This window comes from Aristolochia californica, unplaced genomic scaffold (assembly GCF_029961685.1).
Source record: "Aristolochia californica isolate CCGP_79_NKW_82.1479 unplaced genomic scaffold, dmAriCali1.0.hap1 SCAF_13, whole genome shotgun sequence".
NCBI classification, from domain to species: Eukaryota; Viridiplantae; Streptophyta; class Magnoliopsida; order Piperales; family Aristolochiaceae; genus Aristolochia; species Aristolochia californica.
The window spans coordinates 25,587,568-25,602,068 of record NW_027181804.1 but is presented as its reverse complement, the minus strand read 5'-3'; the positions used below and the strand labels follow the sequence as shown (position 1 = coordinate 25,602,068).

The 14,501-nt window shown below is 39.5% G+C and overlaps 3 protein-coding genes across 5 annotated transcripts; 1 reads left to right on the top strand and 2 right to left on the bottom strand.

The window, feature by feature from the left end:
• Window positions 1-356: 356 nt before the first annotated feature.
• Window positions 357-2,159, top strand: LOC137948372 (small ribosomal subunit protein uS10y). Of its 3 annotated transcripts, none has more exons than XM_068794451.1 (4): window positions 357-442; window positions 563-686; window positions 806-919; window positions 1,837-2,159. In XM_068794451.1, exons 2-4 carry the CDS (start codon window positions 575-577, stop codon window positions 1,977-1,979), a joined length of 369 nt encoding a protein of 122 aa, XP_068650552.1. In that variant the 5' UTR covers window positions 357-442; window positions 563-574; the 3' UTR covers window positions 1,980-2,159. The 3 variants fall into 3 exon arrangements, with proteins under 3 accessions (XP_068650552.1, XP_068650554.1, XP_068650553.1); XM_068794453.1 differs by having other exon boundaries at window positions 364-442; window positions 568-686; XM_068794452.1 differs by having other exon boundaries at window positions 376-477.
• A 1,461-nt stretch (window positions 2,160-3,620) lies between these two features.
• LOC137947914 (UDP-glucuronate 4-epimerase 3-like) lies at window positions 3,621-5,616 on the bottom strand. Its single transcript, XM_068793756.1, has one exon. It carries the CDS (start codon window positions 5,205-5,207, stop codon window positions 3,951-3,953), a length of 1,257 nt encoding a protein of 418 aa, XP_068649857.1. The 5' UTR covers window positions 5,208-5,616; the 3' UTR covers window positions 3,621-3,950.
• Window positions 5,617-6,361: 745 nt separating this feature from the next.
• LOC137948214 (3-phosphoshikimate 1-carboxyvinyltransferase 2) lies at window positions 6,362-13,814 on the bottom strand. Its single transcript, XM_068794217.1, has 8 exons — window positions 13,230-13,814; window positions 8,121-8,365; window positions 7,865-8,018; window positions 7,523-7,737; window positions 7,307-7,424; window positions 7,001-7,211; window positions 6,839-6,900; window positions 6,362-6,762 (listed from the first exon to the last, which is right to left on the bottom strand). Exons 1-8 carry the CDS (start codon window positions 13,557-13,559, stop codon window positions 6,544-6,546), a joined length of 1,554 nt encoding a protein of 517 aa, XP_068650318.1. The 5' UTR covers window positions 13,560-13,814; the 3' UTR covers window positions 6,362-6,543.
• Window positions 13,815-14,501: the final 687 nt, after the last annotated feature.

The window sequence follows — 14,501 nt, the reverse complement described above, 5'->3', positions numbered from 1 at the left end:
ATTATATTTATTACTCTTCATACTATATTAAATTGCTAATTTAATAGTAATAATTTGATCAAGTATTCTTTATTTTATAGGTAATTAAAATATTAATAATAATTCTACACTCTATCTTAATTTATTAATAAAATATTTTATTTGATTATTAATTATTTAATATATTTTAATATTACATTAATATTATAAAAAATAATTCATTATCTTGTTTGCACTATATTTTCCTTTTTGGGTGGGACCGGAAAATGGAGGGTTTAGATCATCCTTCTGATTGGTCTCAATGTTGTACGTTTTCCGTATACAACTTGTGCTACGAGTGCGCCCCCGTCTCTCGTCGTATATAATTCCGTCGTGGCCATCCTACAAAAACCCTAATCTCATATTTCTTTGGCAGATTAACCCTAGGTCGACGAGAGCAGCGCCGCCCACCTTCGCCGGATAGGTAACTGAACCTTTCTCATTCATCCGACGACAGCTGTGAGCGAAGCTCTTGGACTCTTTTTGATCTTTTTCTCTGGGCATTTGTTTGTCTGTTGCTTATCTGATTCTGTGTTGTGCTCAGTGCAGCGAAATCATGGCATACGCTGCAATGAAACCTACTAAGCCTGGGATTGAAGAGTCTCAGGAGCCCGCTCATCGCATTAGGATCACTTTATCTTCGAAGAATGTCAAGAATCTTGAGAAAGGTTGGTTGCTTTACTGTGTTGTTGTATTATGAGTTTTTATCATTGAACTGTACTTCTCCAAGTCATAAGTGTTAATCACTGCTTCTTTTTATCTTAACTATTTAATGTTCGGTTTATAGTTTGTGCCGATCTGGTGCGTGGTGCCAAGGACAAGAGATTGAGAGTTAAAGGACCCGTGAGGATGCCTACTAAGGTTCTTAACATTACCACCCGGAAGTCCCCTTGTGGAGAAGGTATATCTCACCCTTTAACTTCTACAGCATTCGCGCTTATGTATCTTCATGCTATATTTGATAGCTTTTGAATTGGATTTATGCTTTTGTGTAAAGTAGTTTCTTTCCTCCCTTTGGTGTGAGGCGTATTTTCTTTTGAATTGGATCTTAATACATCCCAATCTTCTGTTCTAGTGCTTTCAGTGCTTGTGTTGTGAATCATGGGTTCATGCGCAGACTATTTTACAAACCCTAAAGTTTGTCTTTGATTTAATTATCCTTAAATCTTAGAATAAAAAATCATCTTTGAATCTTAGATCTAAGTTTTTCCACACCGTGTGCTATAAATTATGCTAATATGCTTCATAGATAACATTGGTTTCTAATACTAGTTTGTTGATGACTGGAGCACTAGAAAAATTACCCTAACTATTAAAGTACCTTTTTATGTCTGTTGGAATTGATTTGAGAAGTCACTGTTGGTTGTGTACATGAGATATAATCCTCTTTGCTGAACTGCAGCAAAACATGGATGTTCCTTGACCTTGGTTTACTGATCTATTGATCACTTGTGTTACTTATAAATTTATGATCTACATTATAGTTTAATGCAGCAAATTTTGTATTTGGAAGAATATCACTAAATTGCGTTGGCATTCTTAAGAGTCATCTCTGGAGAGATTTGTCTTTGGATGTGTGGATGTTGTATTTACTGTGTTGTCTTTGTGGGTTCTCTGATCTATTGATCGATCATTGTGTTACTTATAAACACGAATTTATGATCTACATTATAGTTTAATGCAGCAAATGTTGTATTTGGAAGAATATCACTAAATTGGGTTGGCATTCTTAAGAGTCATCTCTGGATGTGTGGGTGTTGTCTTTGTTTTCCATTTGTATGACTGAAAAAGCTGAGCGTATTATTTGAATTGTTCCAGGAACAAACACCTGGGATAGGTTTGAGCTTCGGGTACACAAACGAGTAATTGATCTTGTCAGTTCCTCAGAAGTGGTGAAGCAAATCACCTCTATCACTATTGAGCCTGGTGTGGAAGTTGAGGTTACCATTGCAGATCCGTGAAAACATTGAGGCTTCATTGGGCTTGTGTTTTGTTTCCAGTGGGAGAGTCTCAGGAGTTGAAATTTGTTCTGAGAATGTATGACCGATTTGGGTTTATTTTCTTTATTTGTAGGTAGGATGCGTTATCATATGGGACTATTTTGCTATACGAGAAATCTGCAAAATTGTTTCTATTTTGCATTTTTGTTTCATTTAATTACAGTTTTCCCATATCAACTACAGCATAGTGACCTGTGAAAGTTATTTTCGCTTTTATATTAGTAATTTAATATAATATTAAGTAAATAAAATATTATATTATATAAAAATACTTTGATAGATTAAACTTTTATAAGATGGTTTTATTTTATTTTTATTAATAAAGTAAAACAGATTTTAGTTTAGTCTAAAAACACAAATTATACACCCATTGCAGACATTTCATTAATGGATTTAAAACTTGTAACGACGGTTGCAACCACCCCAAGAACCAGAAATAATGCAAAAAAATTCGAATCCTCCGTCGGCGACGCTTGGCCCTGGCACGAAGAACGACAAGGGAGACCAGCCCCATTCGCCGTAGAACGGCGACTTAAATCCATACCCTCAGACCAGGGGCGGCGCAACAGGTGGTTTTATGTAAATATTTGTCCTTCAGATTTTGGCTAAGTTCCCTATGAAGGCTACTGAAAATGGAGTTCAGTTCTTATCGATGAAATCAAGGGAAGAAATCCGCCTTATTATATTAGATTTCTGTAGCTGTAATGGCTTTTCTCTGGGTTGTTCTTCACGTAAGATGCAGCGGGGAGCAATTTTCTTGAATAAAAGGTGAAGCACGATCCAAACAAATTAGTTATAATAACACTTTCAATGCCTTTAAAAGTGTCGCCACTGTTCCTGCATTATCATTAAAGATACCCGCAACCAAACTCCACTCACTGCCTCCACTATTAGCAGAAGAAAAGGAATAGACTCCGATCATGAAGCGTCTCTGCAACACAAAATCTCAAGCAGAAAAGTAACTACTGGTTGAAGCTGGAAACTTTCCAGTGAATCATTCTAACACTTGAGTGTGGTAAAACAACTACACATGAAAAGCTTCAGTCTCAACATCAATCCATGGACAAGCCACTCAATAACCCAAAAAAACAAAAACGTGTCACATTCAAGTCCTACCTACCTCTTCTGTTCAAGTAAGATTTTGCAACCATATCAACACAAAATGTCAAGAAGAAAAAAATCAACAACAGAAACTGAGCATGATAAGACCATTTTCTAATCAAGCAATGATCATCAAAATCAATTGTCAAGAATTTTTTAACTTCAGTTATTGTCAAACTTCTCTTGTGAAGACTTTAGCTCAATGACCACAGAGAAGGGTTTCTAGAGGCCTCTGGTTCAAGTCTCACCAGCATGCTGGGTTCAGTGTTGAAAGAGATCTAAAGAAAAAAGTTGATCAGAAGAACACTGGCAAGATATACCTCATGGAAGGGGAAGAAAGAGTAGGAAGATCATTAAACTTAACCAATGATGACCTTCTGAACCCTCATTGTTGATATTGGTAGCATATCACCTGCACTATTGCAAAATCAAACTGCATATGACAATAGAAACCAAATAACAAAGTACTGAAGATCTGAGGTACCAACTACACAGAGCTGTTTTATTGAAATTGTATCATAAGGGTTAAGGTTCATCAATCAGTAAATGCTCTAAAGCATCATTTTTCGCGGATTGTACATTTGCTGAAACTACCCATTCCATCATTAGGCAAAAAGGAAAAAGAAAGAGATTGTTCCATTTTTTTGATACAGATGAAGCAACGCCCAGCAGAAATATGCTAATGAACACAGTTTATGGCAGGCCACTAGCTTCTGTCTTATATAACAATAAAGAAATGAAATAAGGGCAAGTGGAAAAGGCGAAATGAAGGGGGAAAAAATTAAGAATCAAAATCAAGAAGAATTCGTAACAAGCGTTCTACCACAAAATTTAGCCAGTCCTCTTTTTCCTCGAGCTTGAATAGTAGTCCAAGTACCACCGGACGAATTTCTTCAAACCCGTTTGGAGATCAGTGGTGGGTTTGTATCCAAGATCCCTCTGTGCAAGACTAATATTTGCATGAGTGAACATAACATCTCCGTTCCTGGGCATCTTCATCATCACCCGATTTGCCTTCACTTTCAGAAGCCTCTCCAATATACTAACAAGCTCTGTGACTGGTACAGGCGACGTGTTCCCCAAATTAAAGATCCGGAATGGTGCAGGGCCCTTCTTCTTTCCGCCACTTCCCGTGCTCTTCCCGGCAGTATCCAATGACGCCAAACAACCCTTCACTATATCGTCAATGTAGGTAAAATCTCTGGCCACAGTTCCGTGATCTGGTCCCTCAAAGATGGGTATACTCTTTCCCCGCAGAATGTCCTTCGTGAAGAAAAAATAAGCCATGTCCGGGCGCCCCCAGGGCCCGTATACCGTGAAGAATCTGAGCCCTGTAATGGATAGACCGTAGATATGGTTATAGGTATGGGCGATCTCCTCCCCAGCTTTCTTTGTAGCGGCATAGAGACTAGCAGGCCGATCCGTTCGGTCCTTTTCTGAGAATGGCACTTTCGAATTCAGGCCATATACAGAACTGGAAGATGCCCACACGATAGCAGGTTGGGGATTGGCGGATTTGCAGACTTCGAGAAGACTGACGAAGCCGGCAATGTTGCTGTGGACGTAAGAGCCAGGGTTCTGCAAGGCGTACCGAACCCCCGCCTGGGCGGCTAGGTGCATGACATGAGTGAATGACACCACATCGAAAAGCTTGCGGAGGAATGCGGAATCGCTAACGTCGCCCTCGACAACAAAAACACCGGATCGCTCGAGGAGCGCCTGCCGTGCCCGCTTGAGGGAGACCTCGTAATAGTCATTGAAGTTGTCAATACCGAGAACACCGTCGCCCCGGCGCTTAAGCGCGGCCGAGACGTGAGTGCCAACGAAGCCCGCGGCGCCGGTGACAAGCACGGAAAGCCCGTGCTGCTTGCGAACGCGTGCCGAGGACCGCACTCGCTTCTCCCAGGCAGGCCCTCCCCAGACGGAGTTCCCCAAGATTCTCCGCGCAGGGTCTGCCGCAGAAGGAGCCGGCGGGGATCGTAGGAAGAAAATGAGAATAAAGCCAAGGAATACAAAAGACCAGAAGGCGATTCTGGCCAGAGAAGAGTGCCAGCGCAGGCGATGCATGTTGGCCGATTTGTCCATCATAAATTTGCAGGGACTTAAAGGGGTGTTATCTAGATGTCAAATCGTCTTCAGCTGCAACATAAAAGGGCAGTAGAAGAAACCCTAATTCCGGAAATTAGGGTTCGGAGTAGCACCGTCATTTTCCGCCCCACCTTTTTTTCTCCACGCAAAGGCAGAAGCGAGAAACTGTAAAGGTCTCAGCCGCAAGGGTTTCCTCTTTGTGCTCTGCCCAAGAATCTTTCCGTTGCTTGGATGGGTTTGTCTCCTACCTGTCCCCCTTTTGAAATATCCAGACAGAGAACTACGTGACCCAACACGGAGTCAAGAGCTATCGCCCGAGAAAGTAGAGAGAACAGAGAAGAAAGAGGGTGAAATAAGCTAAGCAAAGGCAACGGAGGGGGAAGAGAGATCTTGGGGGCTTCGAGTTGGAGAAGAGTCAAAAGCAGCAATAAATCATGAGATTGGTTTCTTTTATATTTATACTTTTTGCCCTTTCTGAATAAAATATAACCATGTTCACATTAAATAAAGCAAGCAGAAACCAGAAGGCGATCGCCACCCTTTTCGCTCCATCGTCACCAGAGTCGACTCGAGGTTGTTAATTGTTTAAATAAATTCTGAGAGACGTAGCCGAAGATTTTGACTAGGATTTACAGTAGACGGGAAAAAAGGCGACTGCGATTGGTTTAAAACCCTTAAATATCTACCTTGATTTGATCGCTTCTCTTGAGATTCGTTCCTTTCACGCCCTGGATTTTCTGGATTCCTGATAAAACCGTAAAATCATAGTCTACCCTGTAATTTGAGTTTTGCTATTTTAATGGAGTTTGGTAATAATAAGTAAAATTACCCGATTAAATATCCAGATAAGATTTTTTGTTTTATATATTTTCCGTTTAAATCAGATAAATGGATGAAATTGATAAGAAGATAAAAAATACAAGTTGCAGGATACAGAGCAAGGAGAAGATGCAGCTCACGAGAAGCCTGTCACTCCCTGACTGCAACCCCTCTTGTTAAAGAAGAAGAAGACCTGCTCTGTTACTGAAAGAATCGCTCGTTTTTTCTTTTTCTTTTTACTCTCACCGCTACTGAAAGAATCGCTCCATTTAATAGTTACCAGACATAATTACTGTAGTTTAGTCCTACCATGCATTGGATGCTGTCCACAAATAAGCAACAGAAACAACTCAGGATCATATAGAGAACATCACAGAGACCAGCAAAACAATACTGAAACAACAGAAGATAATCTCTCCGCATTGGAAATTATATGTTACACAGCACTCTCTTACCTTGCTGCAGCAACCTGCACTGGTGATCTTTAAAAAACTCCCTGAAAAGCGTTGCTAAACTCTCAATACTTGGTGAAATGTTGGAGGACCTCAAAGTAGTCTGGGAAGGTTTTTCGAGTGCATCCTGGGTCCTTAATGGTGACAGGAACGTCTCCACAGGCAGCCAAAGAGAAGGCCATGGCCATCCTGTGATCGTCGTAGGTGTCAATTGATGTCACGTTCAACTTCTCTGGTGGAGTTATGATGCAGTAGTCTGGACCTTCCTCCACGGTTGCTCCTAGCTGAAAAGACCCCCATAACAATTGATGAGAAAAATGTTTCTCTGGTGTTACGAAAGCTGGAAGTCAGAGCACCAACCTTTCTGAGTTCTGTACATATTGCAATCATTCTTTCAGTCTCCTTTACTCTCCAGGATGCAACTGAGAAAAAAATAACTTCTTATCAAACAGGTTCACCAAAATTTTAGGTATCTAAGACTTGAACCCACGAACTAGTGAAGCAAATCAGGAGAAAACCTACCATCCCGAATGGCGGTGGGGCCATCAGCAAAAAGTGCAACCACTGCAAGGGTCATGGCAACATCGGGCATTTTGTTCATATTGACATCAATTGCACGTAACCGCTTCTTCTTGGAAGGATCCAGAGGTGGACCTGTTACTGTAACACTTGTCTCAGCCCAACTGACCTTCGCGCCCATTTTCTCAAGGACTTCTGCAAATTTGACATCACCCTGTAGAAAACAAATGCGAAATTTGTCAGTTAAATATTAGGGTACAAACAAATTCAGACCTGAGAGTTACAAAAATATGCACAAAATGATGATACCTGTAGGCTGCTAGTGCCACAGCCTTCCACAGTGACAGTCCCACCAGTTATTGCTGCACCTGCTAGGAAATAACTAGCACTTGATGCATCGCCCTCGACATAAGCTTTTCCAGGGGACCTGTTGTCAAAGTTTGGACCAGCATAGGCAGTTAGAATTGTCGATAACCTACTTTCATGGGTCAAAAAGATTAATTAGATGGGATCCACTAAACTTACTTGTACTTTTGACCTCCCCTAACTAAGAACCTGCTCCAGCTGTCATCATGCTCAACAGTCACGTCAAAACGTTCCATCAATTTCAAAGTCATCTCCACGTATGGAACAGAAATTAGCTTATCAACAATCTCAATTTCTACATCTCCGAGGGCCAAAGGGGCAGACATAAGCAATGCAGTCAGGTACTGACTGCTTATGGATCCAGAGAGTTTAACCTGCAAGCAGAAGGTCTAGGTTATATCTCCATGCACCAAGCGGTGGCAAAATAAGGCAGAATGAAAGCATAGTAAAATATGTAGCTTTTTCATTCAATTCTCACAGTTCAATTGAAACCAAGATTACCTTTCCCCCAGGCAGCCCTCCATTTACATTGACAGAAACAGGAGGGCAATTTGTACCCAGCGTACAGTCAACATCTGCCCCAAGCTGCTTCAGAGCATCAACAAGGTCCCCAATAGGCCTCTCCCTCATGCGTGGAACCCCATCTAGTATGTATCTGAAAATATTCAAGCAAATTGTCTCAAATTTGAAAATAAAAATCATCAGGAACCCATCTGATGCATATTTATGTTTCTTAGAATCATATCCCAAAACAGACCTTGCTTTTCCACCAGCAGCTGTGACTGCAGCAGTCAATGGACGCATAGCTGTTCCTGCATTTCCTAGGAAAAGTTTCACTTCAACAGTTGATTCTTTGCCTGCAGGAAACAGACCGCCACAACCTTGTACAGTTGCTCTTCTCAATTCTTTGTCATCCTCAACAGCAAGCCCAAGAGTCCTCAGAGCTCCAAGCATATAGTGGATGTCCTCACTACTTAGTAAGTTATCTACTATGGTTGTTCCCTGAAAAATATTGGAAGACCTTCAATATGACATCAGACTATCAAAAGCAACAATATGACAATATGACAAACAATATGAATCAGGTGGATGGATATATATTTGCTACTAATTGCAACAGACTGTGACCAAGAGACTTTCAGTTCATTGTCAGAACAAGAAAGTGAACTGCATTTTATGTAACAAGTGGGAGAAGATATTTTCCAAAAGCACTATTGTTATAGTGTAAACACTGGAAACATGCAATACAGAACTAGTAGATGCATTTAAATATGTCCACCTATCACAAAAAAAACATGTCTGAGGATGATCGTTCATTTATCGATCTTGCTATATTCTCTCTGTGACACATGATAGATTCATTATATAATGATGGGAGCAGGATGCCAAAAATATCCAGCCAAAGGGATAAAAGCTTGCACATAACGTGAGGAACCTACCTCAAAGAGCTTGAGATTGGTCCTGAGCTAGAGAGAGAAAATGCAGGAAAAAAGAAAGTTGGCACCGGGTTGTGATATTTAATGTGCTTGGTTGACAGACAGAAAAAAAAAATCAATTGAACTAGGGAATTCTAGCTGCCCTTTCCTCGTGCTATGTTGTATTTATTAATGCTATAGTAGTGGAACCCACATAGGCTGGCAATTCCCTCCTAATGAAAAAAATACCCTACATCGTACTGTTTACAGAAAATGACAAAGTACCCCCATGTGCCTATTACAATAACTAGAAATATAGCAAATATAACACATAAACTTGATACCTAACATTCCACCCTTCCTACAATGAACCTTTTCCTCGAGGTTCAGCTATGACTGGAGATGCTTGTGTCATCCCACTTCATCCACAAATATGCACACCTCATACATGTATGTATCTCCAAGGTTTTTAAGCAAGTAGAGCTGCAATTGCTTACATTGATGCCAAGAGTAAACTTTTCATCACAATTGAAGCATAACTCTTGAGATCATTGTGCAGCCATTGCTCCAAGGTCAACTTATTGAGGGGATTTCGATTGCCAATGTCCAAATTGCTCCTCGCTGGTATTGCCTATTGAGTTTGTAAGATCTAGTGGTGCTCATGCATGTGTACCAAGTCTATGACCTCCAATATTGGCTTTGGCTTGAAAATGCATACATCAACGGCTATTTCTGGCTTTAAACCACACATAAAGCAACCGACTTAAGCCTTCTCCAACGACTCGATGCAGTTTGCTAGTATTGAAGAGCAAGTATGGAAGACTCCTACGTGACTCTCACAGTAAGAAATCTCACAGAGCTAGAATTAATATGGTGCAGTCTAAGAAGAGTTTCGTGGAAGGAGGTCTAATAGAAGAGTCTCAGTTAAAGGTGTTTTAATTATATTAATCTTTTATTTATGTTCAGTTGTTCAATTGTTCTAGGACTTATATTTTAGTGTTTAACTTTGGGTGTCACCAAGACAAGGGTAGTTTAATTGTAATTGGATTCTATTTGTTTCCTCTATTATAAATAAAGGCTCATTGTACTCAAATTAAATCAAGTTAGTGAAGTATTTCTCTTTTCAAGAAATTCAACAGTTAGTTGTTCAAATTTACCTTGAGATGCTTTCACCGAGCTTGTTCTGTTTAGCTTAGAAAGTGCTATTTTAAGTTCTCATACTAGGTTAACATAAAACTGAAACACAAGGCTCAAATAAAGGAGTCCGAGTTGAGGCTAGGATACGATTTAGAGTACCACTTGCACCATTGGTAGTGTCTCTCCTTCCAAGTGAAAGGAGGTGAGAAGCACCTTCTGATCTCCCACTGTCTTGCGGAAATCGAAAATTTGCTTGGCTTTGTAAGTGTAATTAGTGAGATACTCATAGGGCTTGTACTTGGTGAAGTCTAATCATGTGTGCCTCGGTTGCAGGCTTCTCTTTTGGTAGCTGTTCACATCTCTAGCCACTCAAATGGGGTATCTTATTCCTCAAAAGGCTTGAACTTTTTCAGTTCGGCCTCCTAATGTTGATCTCTACCAAATCTTTCAGTTTAAGTCTCCTTCGATCAATTTCCTCCTTGCTTCAGTAGAATTGGGCAAGTCTTTGTTGGAGCAGACTTTCACTTTCTTTTTGAGTCATCTTCAAATGATTGATTGCATCTCAAAGACCAGTCGAATATGCATCAATGCAATTTATGTGGACAGTGACTTTTCTCCCAATTTTCCTAGTCCTCTTTAGTAGAAATTGAGAGCAGTAATGCTTCCTGTGAAGACTTCAAGTTGCCTTGAGACTTCAAACCTGTGTGGTATAAACGCAGAAAACTGTTTTAACTTCAGCCAAATTATTTGATAGGAATCAAATCTCCACCTTAGTATAAGCAAGGCTACTAACCTCATGTCCAAGATAAAGGAAAAAGAGAGAGAATGGCAAGAGTATGGTTCCCTAACATGATGTCTCCAAAACAAAACCATAAAGGATGTCTACTAATAACCCATACCTATGCCCAACTCCTTGTCATCCGTCCCACAGTGGCAACATTATGACCACAATTGCTTGGATACAGAACTGTTACGAAACCACCTCAGAAAGCTTCAGATCAGTGGTAAGCAGGAGGGAAAATGTAGAAAAGAGAAAGATGACGGTGTGCTAGGGTTTTGACACCTGACATGCTTGGTGGACCCCCTTACTTTTGCTATGCTGTATTTATTAATGCTTAGAAGTGAGACTCACATTGGCAGGCATCCACTACAAACCCTAACCCTCATTCTCTCCCATTGCCAACAATACCCCCATGTGTCCCTTACACTAATTATAACTTAATATGACAGATAACTAATATACAGTTAAATTTCTGAAGAGCCACTGCTTTAGGTGATTCATAATGTTTTTTTTCTCTGAAACACAATGCCATTGCTGATTCTGCATTCAAAGAACTGTATAATTTTCATCTTTCTCATCAGTGTGGTGCTTCGCACAAAGGGTTATGTAGAAGTGTAGTGATCAAACACCATGTCTTGTCCATGCCAAAGTTCAACGAATTCATGTGTTTACTAACACAAAGTTCTTTTAGTCATTCCAAACTTCCTGTAGCACTATTTCTAATTTCAAATCATTACATCTCTGTCCAAACTATAGAATTTTCCTCACTGGTTTAGTTGATTACTTTCAGCCATATGGTTTAACAATGACTACAAGTTATGAATGTGTGAAAGTGGGGGGCAGAATGTTAAAATCATAACCCAGGCTGGACAGCTGAGAGATCTAAAAGTCAAGTTGCACTAAATGAAGGAACTAAAAAAAGTCAATTAACAGTGTTATTTCTTCTTGTTTAATGAAATCTATCACCAAAAAAAGACAAACCTAAAGAAACTTTGACGGAACATTACTATACTTTTAGGTTTGTCTTCCAAATTAATGAGGGTCTTTCAGCGTTAGCAGTAGTTGACATAAACTGCACTTACTAAAACTACAGATTTAAATAAATAAATTGAAACATTCAAACAGTGACTGAACTTACTAAAATCGTAAAGTTTAAGAAAATAATTTCAAACATTCCAACATAAAAGATACTCTCCTCTTCATGACCAACAATTTCATAATCAAAAGTTGTAAGAACCAAACTCAGCCAGAAAGTTGGACCTAGTTTAATGGACTTCATTGCTTTGCAGTTTTTACACAAGAGAAGAACTGTTTCTGCTTAAAAAGGCACAACCTTCCCAATTGACCCACTTAAACTATTAAACTAGTCCAAGTTCAGTTGCCAAAAGACCTTCACTATTAACATATGTTTCATACTTTTGAACTCTGAGACCTATGAGTAAACCCATGGAATTTGATAAAGACAAATAAACACCAAGCCATCTTTGGATGTCTAATAAATGATAAGAAGGTAAACCGTTAAATTTTTAAATAGATTATACAACATGAAAGTATCAAATAATTAAAATTAACAATATGTCTGTTTTTTACAGCTTTCATTAGAAAAAAAAATTGAAGATTTACCCAAGAGACTTAAAGCTTCAACAAGGTTTTCCAAGTTGGTACAATGTTGATAACTGTGAATTCATAGTTTGCAGCAGGACATGTAACAAGCGGACAAAGGTGCAGACGCTTTCAAATTATATCTTTCACCTCTACAGTACAGTGACCATAACTTAATTGGTCAGTAAACGGTCTTACATTGACCACTTCCTAAAGAATTATGAATTGAAAACATGGGAACAATGTATCATATGAATGTTTAAGTCAAGCCATACCTTTTCTAAGTGAGCTATGGTCTAAACAAGACAGCTGAATATTAGATAAGAGTCAACTGTAAAGCAACCACTAACCCGAAGCCACAACAAATGTCAAGCTCTACCTCGGTTCCTAAACACTATGACATAAACCTCAGCCTTTTCTTTTCTACTGAAGTTTAACCTCTCCTACGGTAATCAAGGGGATACATCACCTGAATCATTCGCTAGAACCTACAAACCAAGGAGGGTTTTGGACCACCACTGCATGGACACCACCAATCTTCTACAGTGTAATGATTAAAGCCTCTCAGATGTTAATAAATTCCAGAATTTGAAATCAGCGTCAAAGGAAGTACTCCAAGGTCAAGATATTCGTAATGTATTCACATTTAAACTGATTAGCTTCCCAAAGACAAGATATGCGCTTCTTTGCTAAATTATAAGTTATCAGTCTTTTCTGAATGTCTAAAAAGAATGATGTTACTAGGTCCAGCTCCTTGCGCATATCACAATACCAATAACTAGGAAAACTTTATGTGTAACGAGCAGACACTCAGCATTCAGTAACCAACGGACAGAAGTAAATTTTAAATTTTGATAAAACCAACATCGCACACGTCCAACATGAGTTAATCAGGTGGAAAAACCAATCCAAATAAAAGAGACGAATTCACCTCAGAGAGAGCTGCAAGGAGTAGAATTCGATTAGACAGCGATTTCGATCCAGGCAGGTTAACAGTTCCCGTGATCTCCTTAATGGGTTGCAAGACGATCTCCGGTAAAGCCGAAGGCTTCTCGGCGGTGACGACAGCAGCCGAAACTCTAAGAGAAACCGGCGGAATAGAACCCAAACCGGGTCTGTGGCTTTTCATGCCCCCAAAAGCCGATAACTGACAGTCGGATCCAATCCACAGAGAGGCAACCCTCCTGGGTCTCTGAATTCTGCTCACATAGGCCGGGAAGAGGCGGGTCCTCAGACCATCCGCTATACCAGCTTGTGCCATCGTCTTCCCACCCTCGCTCGACTTCTTCCGCCGCTTCGACTGGAGATCCGGGAGAATGGTTTAACGAGAGATAAAAGTAAGTAGTATATTTTCCACTCCGACTAGCCAGCTGCGAGACGGAAAACCAGAAAAAAGCAGCCGGAGTTGGTCTCACCAACCCTCTTACCTAACACGACTCACTTGGTCCATAAACGGCGACTTCTCAATTGAATCGACACTCGACTTACCTTCGGTCAAGAATGATGTCGCTCCTCCTATACGGGTTCCAAGAACAAGTGGGTAAGGTAAGATGACGCATCTCCAGCAAATTATTGCAGCTTGACACCATTTTGAGCACATTTTAGTGCTGCCATATAATAAAACTACCCCCCTACTATAATCTGCATAAGACTTAGAGATTCATTTTCACCTTTATAAATATTATCTTGAATCTGTTCTATGATTGGTAGCAAAAGAAAGATCTTGATGGGTGGTGAAAACAAAGAAAAAAAGGATTTCATGGGTTTTTTTTTTTTTTTGTCTTTATGTTGTTGTAGTAACTTGGGAAGCCACCTCGGCCAACAATTTCTTCACGTGCATAACGTCTTCTTGTGTAGATACACGAGGACACGTTGTTGTCATGTTCTGCACGATTGTATATGAAATCGATTTACTTTTATAATTTTAAAAATCCCTAATGGTAATGCATCTTATACTATTAAATTAATTTATATAAGTCTTGTCTAATTTAATTATATAATTTAAAAAATACCCAATAGATAAAGTGAGTTATATAATTAAATTAAGAATCTAATGAATGAGTGTTCCATTATCTCTATGGGTTGATCGAGTCAATTTATAGAACCTGTTCTGATATTTGTTGAATTTTGGGCAAAAGAAACAACTCATTGACTTAATTATAAGTTAATGAGATTTTATTTATAATAGAAGAAACAAGTAAAA

What these genes read in the sequence shown, in the direction of transcription:
- LOC137948372 (XM_068794451.1), top strand. Translation starts at nt 575, where the DNA reads ATGGCATACGCTGCAATGAAACCTACTAAGCCTGGGATTGAAGAGTCT. An exon ending in TGTCAAGAATCTTGAGAAAG is followed by an intron (nt 687 to 805) that starts GTTGGTTGCTTT and finishes TTCGGTTTATAG; the next exon opens with TTTGTGCCGATCTGGTGCGT. An exon ending in GAAGTCCCCTTGTGGAGAAG is followed by an intron (nt 920 to 1,836) that starts GTATATCTCACC and finishes GAATTGTTCCAG; the next exon opens with GAACAAACACCTGGGATAGG.
- LOC137947914 (XM_068793756.1), bottom strand. Translation starts at nt 5,207, where the DNA reads ATGATGGACAAATCGGCCAACATGCATCGCCTGCGCTGGCACTCTTCT.
- LOC137948214 (XM_068794217.1), bottom strand. Translation starts at nt 13,559, where the DNA reads ATGGCACAAGCTGGTATAGCGGATGGTCTGAGGACCCGCCTCTTCCCG. An exon ending in AGGGGAGGTCAAAAGTACAA is followed by an intron (nt 7,425 to 7,522) that starts GTAAGTTTAGTG and finishes CTTTGACAACAG; the next exon opens with GTCCCCTGGAAAAGCTTATG. An exon ending in CCCCACCGCCATTCGGGATG is followed by an intron (nt 6,901 to 7,000) that starts GTAGGTTTTCTC and finishes TTTTTTTCTCAG; the next exon opens with TTGCATCCTGGAGAGTAAAG.